General features: G+C 35.6%; 1 protein-coding gene across 2 annotated transcripts in view; it reads right to left on the minus strand.

The window, feature by feature from the left end:
• Window positions 1-6,225: 6,225 nt before the first annotated feature.
• LOC126743627 (uncharacterized) overlaps window positions 6,226-12,044 on the minus strand; it is a 99,506-nt gene continuing 93,687 nt past the window's right edge. For both annotated transcript variants that reach the window (XM_050450812.1, XM_050450811.1), the window contains 10 exons: window positions 10,752-10,839; window positions 10,540-10,692; window positions 10,361-10,489; window positions 10,251-10,291; window positions 10,089-10,194; window positions 9,906-9,992; window positions 9,747-9,846; window positions 9,526-9,687; window positions 7,320-9,475; window positions 6,226-7,259 (listed from right to left, as the gene is read on the minus strand). In XM_050450812.1, the coding sequence (XP_050306769.1) occupies window positions 6,306-7,259; window positions 7,320-9,475; window positions 9,526-9,687; window positions 9,747-9,846; window positions 9,906-9,992; window positions 10,089-10,194; window positions 10,251-10,291; window positions 10,361-10,489; window positions 10,540-10,692; window positions 10,752-10,839 (3,976 nt within the window). In that variant the 3' untranslated portion in view covers window positions 6,226-6,305. The remainder of the gene's footprint in view (window positions 7,260-7,319; window positions 9,476-9,525; window positions 9,688-9,746; window positions 9,847-9,905; window positions 9,993-10,088; window positions 10,195-10,250; window positions 10,292-10,360; window positions 10,490-10,539; window positions 10,693-10,751; window positions 10,840-12,044) is intronic.

Consider the following 12,044-nt stretch of genomic DNA (forward strand, 5'->3'; position numbering starts at 1 on the left):
CATGTAGGTCAATTCGGAATGACATAAGTGGGTACATCGCACGACGTTTCTGGAAACGCGTGGAAGGTCAGCGAATCTTCCGGAACCATGGTCAGCCGAGTATATAAGAGGCGCGTCGCCGCTCAGAGGCAGTTGACAATTCGGTTCGGAATATTGGCGATTGGCGCACTTCGTATATTAATTCGTAGTAGTAAATAAATATTTGTGGTAGTCGTATGCGACCGTGTTAAGTAGTGTAAATAAATAGCATTTTATTTTACAACTTATTGGACTGTGAATTACCGGCTAGTTGGTCTGCTCTGGCCTATGTTTTGATTTTTCCCCTGGGTGGAAGTGAAATCAGAGTATAGTTTTTAAGTTATAATATAATAATAACTTTTATTTCCAACAAAATTATATTACAATCACAAAGTAACGTCAAATACAGTGCACCATTTTGATGCTTATGAGAAAAAAGAAAAAATAGATGTACAAAATGTATGTACCTACACATAATATAAAAAAATTAAAATTTGCAAGTAAAATTACTAAGTAAAATAATCAGATAGGACAACACATATAAAGTAATCAATTGATCAAAAGATATATAGACATAAAATAATATACATAAGACAATAAACATTGATGTAGAGTGTTTAAAAAATCTACCACATGTTAAAATCATAAAAAGAGTTTTCATGAAGATATTTTATTGGTTCTCTCCTAAATATTTTGATACTGTCTATTTCTCTAACACGTACTGGAAGAGTGCGATACGCTTTCATAGTTCTAAGCAGAGGACCTTATTCAAAAAAATATAACGATGGTAGAGATAAAACCCTCAATCTCAAAAAGTATGGTCTGTATAGTGGTATATACGGTACGGACAGCACCTTTTTTATACAAATGATATAGGAGTATAATAATCTGATACCCAAATAGGCATAAATTGAAGTCTTAGAGAAATGGGGTTAAATTTACCAAATATCTCCTTGGGTTCCACAGTAATTTTAAATATCTATATAAGAATATATAAAATATCTTATGAGGATTTTCAATTTACCTAACATAATTGGTAAGTAAAATAGTAATTGAAACCTAGGTACCGATTGGATAAAGAACCACTTAGCATAAGCTAATGAGGCTCAAAACGATTGCCTAGATGGTCCCAAGCCAATAGATGGAGGAGGGAACACACGCAGGGGCTGGGAGGGGTCGCACCGCTGCTCGGCATAACCTATGAGAAAACAAGGCCGAGAGATAGAGCCATCCGGAGAGGTAGCAACGTAACAACCAGGGTTTTCAGGGCTTCCTTGGGCCATCAGTTAGTATAGGGGCCCACCCTTGCCTAGCCAGCGTAGGGGGCTGCCCTTTCAACTGGCGAAAAATCTCGATGGATGTAGTAGTGCCAGGTGGCACCTGTGGTAGGACTCTGCTGCATCCATCGGGGGGATACAGTGGGGATACGATCTTGACCACGTCAACTCGTAGGTGAGCCGACTGTCGGTGCGGCTTTTCTTCAGTTCCTTATATACATCACCCTAACACAACACTCACACACATAAGCACACGCACTAAGTGCAAAAGTGACAACACACATCACCAACCCAAAAAATAAAAGTATCATGAACTTACAAGAAAGGGACGTCGGAGAAAAAGAGCCCACAAACAAGACAGGGAATCCTACCCCCAAATCCCCCGAAGCCAGGATGGACTTTTAATCCATCCAGGAGGAGGAGCTGCTAAAGTCACCAGCCGCCAGCAACTCAGAAGCTGAAGTAAGCGAAAACTCCTCGACCAGGGCAGAACCAAAAAGTTTTGACCAGGCGGGAGTTAACGCTACCGAAGCCGAAAAATTGCTGCGACTCAAGGAAAAAAAGAAGCAGGCAAGGAACCGCAACCGCACAAAGAGGCGGAAAGAGGAAAGACAGAGGAAGAAGGAGAAGCGAGAAGCCAACCAGGAGGGATCAACAGTTCCTCCAGGACCAGCTTCCGCTTCTACAAATCCTCTTGTAGGAGGCAGCTCTTAGGGCACCATCAAAGCCTCGAACAGCGGGCAACACCCGAGGAGTCGCCAACTAGTAAAAGGGCGTGGACCAAAAGCAAGAGATGTAAGGCGAAAGGCAGATAAGCTGAAGCCAATCATCCTGCCCACGGCACCCGCCTCTGTCAGGGAACTACCCACCCAGGAGGCCCAGGCCGGGCCCTCAGGAAAGGGGACACCCAGCACCGGTGCAATGTTCACTTAGGATAAGGCCATATGACGATTACTCTCAGGATGTGTAAGAACATACCCGCTAGAGAAACACACCACAGTTTTCCAAGCGGAGGTGTTTGCTATACTCGAAGTAGCGAACAAACGAGAGGCATTGGAAGGTAACGGGGGGATTTGCATCTACTCCGATAGTCAAGCTGCCCTCAAGGCGATTCAGAAACCCAGGGCTAGCTCGGCGCTACTCCAGGAATGCAGAGACGCATTGGAAAGGCTTGCAGCACACAAGCAAGTGAGACTGAGGTGGGTTCTAGGACACCAATGTGTTGAGGGCAATGAGCGGGCCGACGAACTGGCAAGACAAGGTTCCGTTAACCCCTTCGTAGGTCCCGAACCTTGTCTCGGTCTTAGCAAAAAACAAATCTCCCAGGCATTTAATAATTGGGCCTGGGAAAAAACAAGGAAGAATTGGAGAAGGACAGAAGCATGTAGACAGGCCAAGGAAATGATACCAGACCATGACGGTTCTAAAGCAAGGCGACTGCTAACAAAGACCCGACAAAGTATCAAAGACTTGTTGGGAATCCTGACCGGGCACAATAGTCTAAACAGGCATCTACACCATCTTGGTATAAGAGAAAGCCCAATCTGTCCGAATTGCGGTACAGAGGAGGAACTTCATACAACATACTAGGTATCTGTGATAGGTGGACTCGCCTGAGAAGGAAAATTTTCGGAGCAACGACATTCCAGCGGGAAGATCTTAAAGATCTGGACTGGAACAAAGTGCAAGCCTTTATTAAAAGGACGGGCCGACTCATTGGGAGTGGAGGCGTAGGGGTGGGTGATTCTGGGGTTGGCGAAATGGTACTGCTCAGGCCTACTTGCCGAACTCTAGCTCCCCCACCCTTACTACTAGTTACCGATTACTTTCAAAATACTGTTTTAATGGTTTTTCTTCTTAGGAAATATATATATATATATATTTTTTTCTGCTTCTGAAATAAAGCAGGAGTTGAGCTACATTAAGTACAATAATAACTAAAAGTTAGTATCACAAGATTTAGAAATAGATACAGATAAAATAAAAAATAAAACTTACAAAAATAAAATAAAATTTGGTGTGTATATATAGACAAAAAAGATAGTTAATAAAAATGTAGCACAGGACAGTTCATTTGGGAATAATAAAATAAAATAAACAGATAAAACTGAATTATAAACAAGAAATTAAAAACGATTAGACATTTAAAAATAGAAAAATTTTGAACGACACAATGTACGTAACACACGCTCACAAACAAACTAGGAACTATTTCAGCTAATTGTTGAAATCGTGTTCAAAAAATGATCCAATAGAGTAAAAAGCTTCTTTAAGTAGAACTTTTTTACAGCTATTACGAAAGTTTTTTTCTAAAAAACTATTATAATATATTCTCAATATTTTTTATCAAACATTTTAATGTCCTTGTATATGAATGATTTTTTAACGACTTCCAAGTGTGGAATAGACAAGCGAAGATCAAACATTTGCCATGTTAGTCGAGTTCTGTTATTGTCTTGGATGTTTATGGATAAGACACACTGTTTCCAATATTAAAAGACATGGCAAAGTTAATATATTATTTTCGATGAACAGTGGCTTACAGTGTGTGCGTAACAGTGTGTAATATTAATTTATTTGTATCCCTCCATTCTTTTATTTTTCCGGCATCAGCAGCAATAATATCATTTAGGGCAGTGGAATTGGCATGAGACTATAGAGCTGTACAATCATCTGCAAACGCTGCAAGCTCCGCAGAGATGTCTAGACCTATAATATATCATTTATGTATGCCAGAAAGAGTGTTGGGCCCATGACAGACCTCTGAGAAACACCACTTTCAATGAACTGATGTCTTACCGTTGCATGTGACTGTATCGTTTGGTTAGATATGAGCTGAACCATTTATTTTCGACACCTCAGATATTATAAATTAAAATCTTTTTCATTAGAATGTTGTGGTCCATGCAGTCAAACGCCTTGGACAAGTCCCAGAAAACGGCTGCAGAGGACTCGCGGCTATTAATAGAGGTCAATAAGTGCTTCATCAAACTCAATAGCGCGTGAAGTACTCTTGCCCTGCTGAAAACCGAAGTGATTTTTACTTAAAATATTGTTTTCCACGAAGAAGTCTGTCAGTCGTTTATTTGCCAGTCTTCTATCAATTTAGAGAACGTGGAGATCATTGAAATTGGGCGAACATTTGCCTAAGTACCACCAGGAGAACATTGGAACCAGAAGGGCAGGCTTCAGATAGTCCGGAAAATTGCCGGTAGAAACAGAAGTATTGACAGATAAGTTAGTGGCTGCAGAGCAGTAATGGGAAGTTCGCTTGATATGTTTAATGTTAGTCCATCTATTCCGGAAGAACTTTTATTTTTCAGTTACTAAAGAGTTTCCTTTAATTCTTGTATGTTGGTTGATGCAAAAGTAAATGAATTTGCGATGTTGACATGTGACAGATATTCTAATGGGTTTTTTCTAGAAGCAATAGAAGATGTTTTAGTCATTTGGATGTATGGGGTAGTCCGGATGGTTCTTTTGCTTATTGGGGTTGGTTAATTCGTTAACTATTTTTCACGATTCCTGGGACTTGTCTCTAGATGCTTCTAATCGATTAGTGTATTAGTTTTGTTTTGCTTTGCCAATAATTTGCCTATAAGTCTTTCGATATCTCAAGTGGTAGTTTTTTAAAAAGTTATTTGTTGGGTAGTGTTTTTGCAGTTGATATATAGATTCTCTTTAATCTTTTTTATGTTTTTTGCACTTTACATTTACAATACGGAAGCACTTATTAACTATACAACATAATATTGAGTGGAAACTAGATAGGCTATCTTTATTTTGTTTGATAATCTCCAGTTTATTTGTAACATTCATTTCCAAAATTTTGCATAGCTTTGACTATTGAATAACCATTTTCTAGTTGTCGTTTGGATTTATTAGCTGAAAGAATAGGTAACAACAGCAGCATTATGAGCAGATATCTCTAAGTCTATAATACTACAAGAAACGGCTTCAATTAGATTGGAGCAAACGTAATTAATAGTAGATAAGTGACTTGAAACTCTGGTTGGATTACTTACATGCATCGTGAGATTAAATGTATTGAATATATTAGATATAAGGATGAAAAGAAAATAATAATAATAGAAAGAATGTTAGTCTCGTCTGAGAAACTGTCCTCGTAGTTTGTATTCAAGTCACCTGTTAACTTAGACAACAACAACTCTAGCTTAATAGATCAAAAAGGAAAGAAGGGAATGACATCAGCGTCGTTTCCGACTCATCTGGTCACCCAAAAATCCATTCCGGGACATCTTGGGGCTATACAAAGTTCTAGAAGCCATCAACGATCTTCTTTACAGAACACAAAAGCCAAGGGGTAAAGCAGAAAACATTAATTTTAATCGACTGGCTCCTCATTATGAAAACCACGATGACGCTGAGCTCCGGTAAGTCAAACTAGAGTTGGATTTGATTTTCGGTGAATTCATGGCAAGAGTCATCGGTACGGCGTGACCTGTGAAGTGCAGCAAGACCTGTTTACTGCTCCAGCTGAGTATGCTTTGGCATATTGTATGGCTAAGGCTTTACAAATGTCTAGAGGACTAGCTGATGTTTTCCGTAAGAAAAATTGAAAATCTGCGTTGGTCTAACCCCTGAGTCGGGCAAGCACTCAAGATAACTGATGAAGAAACTGGTAGAAATATATTTACTTGGTTACCAAAAAGGCGTCACCTCAAAAGCCAACCTATAAGCACATTTCGGACTTCTTGCGTTTTTTAATGGAGGAGTTGCTTGTCGAGGATCTAAGAAGCCTAGCAATTTCCAAACTCGCATGTCGATTCGTGTCTTGGACTGGAGGATCATTCACAGTATGTTAGAGGTGGTCTTTAGGTTTCCAGGCATTTAAATTCGATAGATTTCTTCTAAGTTCAAGCAACAATTCGTTACAGTTATCTTATCTGCTATAAAAATAAAACAACAATTATTTTAAAATATTTAATTAGCTATATCCCAACATAAATATAAAAGTATAAAATTATAAAAGTAAAATTAGTTCAAAATTTATTTGTCGCTTTTTCCAAAACCAGATATCCAGTCGAATATGTTCCTTATAATGTTAAGTTCCTTTTCTACTACCTTATTTGGCCGTTGCCATAATATTCTTTTAGTAAGTACATCTGCATTTTCCGTGTTGTATTGAGATACTTTCTCATCCAATTGTTTCAATTTATTTTTTAATAAATTAATTTTGCTATTCTGATACCAATCAGGCATTTTAACTTGGTTTTGTAAGTTTTCCAGATTTTCTTCAATTTTATTAGATATATCTGTTTGAGTTTGTTCAAGTTCCTTGGTTAACTTCTTCAAATCTTCTTGAGGATCCAGGTTCTTTTGTATAGTACCCATTTGAGTCAACATTTTCTTCATTATTCGGTCTTTTTCATATTTTTTTATCATTTCATTAATATCGGGAATGTTATTGGAATTATCTATTTTATTGAGAAGTGGTTCTTTTAAAAATTTACTGCCAAGGTTATCAGTTTTGTGAACAAAACTTGCTAAATTTGAAGTTGGATTTTTAAGAATTATGTTTTTTGCAATCTCATCTCCTACACTTTTTGCCCCCTTCTGAAGTTGCTCGACTGTCTTGTCATACGTGGTTTTTAGAATATCTTCAGACACTGACCTTTTGAACATTTTATTTAAAAGTCCATTAGACTTTTTTACTTTTTCAACATTTTCATTACCAAGTTTTTCTTTCAGTTCAGCTTCTTTTTCTAAAATTGTCCCAACGGTCTCATCAATGGAAGTTTGATTAGCTGGACAAGTGGTTGAGTTGTGACACGAACAAAGTTTTTCCAAATCCACTGAAAGATCCATTGAACCATTCGTTCCATGGCTGATTTTTAATGGAAGTTTAACGCCGTTTCCCAGGAAAAAAATGTCTTTTGGATTGGATGGATATTGTACAATTTGACCTAGACTGTTGGCCCACTCTTTAACTGCATCTTCTTCCTAAAATGAAAAAAAGGGTTTTAATGAGGTAAATGAGAAAAGCTATGTAAAATAGTTCACCTTAAAATCGCTTCGACTTCCTAACACTATATTATCGTTATCTCGCTTTTCATTGTCTAAGGGACTTGATACACTAGTTTCCAAATTTTTATCATCAGGTAATTTTTTGACAGTATCTAAAGAATTTTTTACAGCAGATTTTTCATCATCGGATTTTTCCATAGAGGGTCTAATAAACTCGGCAGCGGTATTAGGTCTTTGAACATCAGGCATCCTTCGTGGTATATTACCTAGGGAATCTACATATGCTTTCATTTTTTCACGTAGAGAAGCTTTTTTAGGTTCTGACTCTTTCAGATTGGAGTCAGCTATAATATTTTCAGATTTTGCTGCTCCAAGTCTAGGCATGTTGTAAACATCTAACGGTTTCTTAAGCCCTTCCGTAAGATCCTTAAGTTTATCTGCTAAAAGGTTCTTATTTGGCCGATCCTTTGATAACTCGCCAAACCTATTTGATAGTAATGATGATCGAGATTTAAGATCATCCACAAAATTCCTTAGCCTATTTCTTAGAAGAGACTTTTTATCCGGTTCAGCTCCTATAGACTCGAACTTACCTTTATTAAAATTGTTGGGTTTCAATATTTCATTATGTACCGAGGGCTGGTTTATAAATGGCGATTTAAGATCCTTTCGTTTATTTTCTAATTTTGTGTTTTCAATTAATTTTAAAATATTATCTCTAGTAACAGGCTCGGTGGCTGATACAAAGGGTTGAATTTCCTGCTTTGGTATTGGCTTTTTAAGGTTCTCCATGTATTGCCTAACATTATCTTCAATCTTAGCATTAGCTTCATCTATTTTTGCTGTTGTTTTTGTTCTCATATCTTCGAAATAATTTTTTAAATTATCCTTTAAAATTTCCCCTTTAGACAAATCATCTTGGACAGTCGTTTCAATAAACTTCGGAGGTTCATCTGCTCCTACTAGTGATCCTGAAGTTTGAAGCTCTTGAGAGTCTAAAGGTTTTGCTAAGCCTTCCGAGTTTCTAGTCTCTTCAACAAAATTATTTGGTTCATCTGGCTTTATAGTTACAGGCTTTTCACTCTTATTTAATAAACTGCTATGCTCTTCTGCTCTTATTTCAGAAGCGTCAATCTTTTGAGAGGCCAAAGGCTTTTTAATATTGGCTAGGCGCTGTTTAACTTTCTCTTCCATCAAATTTGTTTTTGCTGCCATGTCTTCCACCAAATTCTTCAGTTTATCTTTTAAAGCTGGTTTTGCTTCTTCTTTAACAGGATCTATTACCCCGAGTAAGGACTGACCGAAGTCTTTATTATTTTTTAATTCAAGTGGATCTAAAACTGAGTTATTTGTTGTAGATTGAGACTTACTTTTAACATTGTTTAGGTAATTTATTAGCTTGTCCTTTGTAGGGATGGTAGGTAACAATATAGATTTATTGGGTGATTTCGTAGTTAATGCCTCTCCAAGTGTAAGATCAGTCGCACTTGTTGCTGCATTCCGTGTGTTCACTGGAAAAGGTTGAAACAAATTTTTATTTGTTAAATTTTCTCCTTTTCTCTTACTTTCTTCAGTTGCTTTAAAGAGACTTGGTTTATCATTTAACCTATTTAGATATTTTTCAGGAGAATACATTTTTTGACGCCGCTCTTTTAACTTTTCTTGGTAAATTTCCCATTTACTTTTTGCTGGAATGGCTGTAGTAGTTTGAACAATTTGTGCTGGCGCTCCAATTAAATCATTGTCATTATCATTCAGATTATTTGCATCTTCAGCAGTTCTTCCGGATATTCCAAGCTTCTGATTCTCAATAATCGGTTTCGATACCTTTTCCAGTCCATCAAAAGTATCTTTTAGCTTCCCAAGCAGATACTGAGGCATCCTTTTGAAGTTTGTAATAATATCTTTGGTCACTTGTGAATGTTCATGCTTTCCAGTATTGGAATTTATATCATTATCGGATGTTCCAATGGTATCCAAGGCATCTTGGGCTCGATCTATTAAGTATTTGTTAACATCTTTTACATTTGCTACTACATGAGGTGGAAATGCTTTATGTATAAGATGTTCAGGCGGATGTGTTGCTCCTAGTAAGCGCTCCTCTGTAGATTTTTTAGCATCTTCTTGCATTGATTTAAGCATATTTTTTACATCTTTTAAAGCGTCGTTGAAGTCAGACTTTCCCGGTGTATCTAAAAAAACATGTATTTGAATTGAGTATGGGTTAAAAAGATACACTCACTATTTTTTAGGGAATTTCTAGACACCACAACTGGTACAGTAGGCTTTTTTAAAGATTTTGAAGAAATAATTTCCGCGTTTCGAGGCAGAAAGAGATTTTGGAAGAAACCTCCTTTTGAGGGTCTAGTATTTGATTTTAATGTTTTTAAGGGGCTTCTAAAATCTGAAAAATGCATAATAATTATACAATGTGTATTTTTTTTTCTTTATCATGGTACTCACTTTTTAAGTCATTGAGTTTATTTTTGAGGGCATTTTGTTTTTCGACTAGATCATCTTCATTAGCTTCATCAGGCTGAAATTCTTTCGGTTGAACCATGATCTAAAATATATAGATATATATTAATTTGGTACGACAAAAAAGGAAAGAAGGTAAATTACTTGACCACTCGTAGGAGAATCGAGTTTACTTCCCTTTTCATCTTTTATGTTTTCAGCTTCTTTTGGAGCAGATTGCCCAAGTGGTGCCTGTTAAAATAAAGATAAAAATCTTATTTTTTTTTCATTCAATAATTGTTATATTTTTCATTATAAAATCCTATAATTGGATTACTTAATTCTTACATTATTTATGTCACTACTGCTTCTCATAAATGGTGGTGGACCTTCAATAACATTAGGGTTGGAAATGGAACTTTTTTCAACAAATCCAAGATCGTTTGTATCGTCGCTAAAAATGAAAATTTAAAAAAATTGTAATTTGAGGTAAGATAGATAAAAACCTACTAGTCGCTTGATCTGAGCTTCATTTCTGGCCTTAAGTTAAGCTAAAATATTAAAATATTTTAATAACTAATTGGGTAAAAACTGAAAAAAAAACAATTAAAAGTCCATACGTTTTCTTTTTGTGTAGTTGTGATGAGCTTTTCATCGACTGGAGAAAGTTCGTTATTGGTATTTTCTGGAAGAATACCTCCCAGAATTTTGGGAGGTTTGTTAGAGTAAGTCGTTACCCATACAATAACCTAAAATTATTATAAACAATTTCTTATCAAGGAAATATAATATCTCTTACGCTCTCTACATCTGCCAGATTCTTAATACCGGCAATTCTGGAAATTATCTCTTTCGTCTCTCCTTCTTTGTAGGTTGCAACCGGATGCATTATTTTTGAAAATATCTCATCTTTTTTGTTTGTTGTGGCAAATCTAGGTGATCGATCAAGAATCTAAAATTTCAGTTTTTTTGGATGAATTTTTTATAGATTCAATATTTTAGGTTTAATACCTGGTTGTCATCTGGCTTTGGTTCAGAAGCTTGGCAAAATTTCTGACACTCCATGCATTTTAGATTATTTATGCAAGCCATATCATTTCTAAAAAAGTTTTTTTAAGTAAAAATTTATATTTTTTCTATTAAAAACAAAGAAAACCAACAGTTATTTTGTAGGTGTAATAAATAAGTGTTTATTATAGAGCTGACTTAATATCTTAAATGATTATGAATAAATATAATATATAAATTTCTCATTTAAATTATAAAATAGGGGAGATTAATGTTACAGCCACGCTGATCTTTATAATAATAAACCAAACACCTTATGGTGAATTAGAATCAAGATATGAGGTTATTATTGTATCTATGCTATGGGATAAAGAGTTGAAAATCCAATATGCTATTTTTTTTTTATTAATTAACGCTATCCACCAATTTTACAATAATAAAATAATACAAAAGATACTAATATTTATACAACTTAAGCTAGATCATACTAACACATCAATCAATGTTACAAATTGATTTAAAGAAACCTGTTAAAATCCCGAGTCACTAATGAATTTGAAAGAACTCTTAAAACTGCTAAAAGAAACGTGCAAGTTAAGACTATACCTATCGAAAGAACGTTGCATTCTAGTTATAGGATTGTGCTGTCCATAAGAATTACTATTAAAATCTAGATAGAAGATTAAGAAGAGTTTTTTAGTTTAGTCAATTTTTGCGCCCGAAAATTCAGCCTATTTAAAAGATAAACACAATCAGTCATGCCAGATAAAACACTCCAAAATTCCAAAATAAAACACAAGTATGAATTATTACGCCTTAACTTAAGTGGGTTCAAAGAGAGAACTCACATAAGCGATTTGTAAAATGGAGACCATACAGAACTAGCATACTCCACACTATAACGGACTAACGAACATTACAGAACATGTAATTATTTGGTTGCTCAAAACTCTTGTTCTTGGATAACTTTGCGACAAACTAACTTCCTAAATTTCTTAGTTACCTTTTTTTTTTCTTTTAACTCTTTTTTTTATAATCTTTGTTACATATAGTTTTTTTTTCTCCATAACATCTCCTCAAACGCACTATTTAAGTTTTTTTTCTTTTATTTTTGTTTTTACTTATTTACACAGGTTCTAATATATACATTAATTTATGTCCTTGGTAAAGGTTTCAACTATAAACTGTAGGTCGCTGTTGGTTCATTTTGATGATTTTTCTGCGGAATACTGTTCAGGGGATTTTAAGCTTATTGCAATTACAGAGTCATGGCTGACTCGCGATATTGATAGTGAT

Source organism: Anthonomus grandis, chromosome 13, assembly GCF_022605725.1.
Source record: "Anthonomus grandis grandis chromosome 13, icAntGran1.3, whole genome shotgun sequence".
In the NCBI taxonomy this organism is placed as follows: Eukaryota; Metazoa; Arthropoda; class Insecta; order Coleoptera; family Curculionidae; genus Anthonomus; species Anthonomus grandis.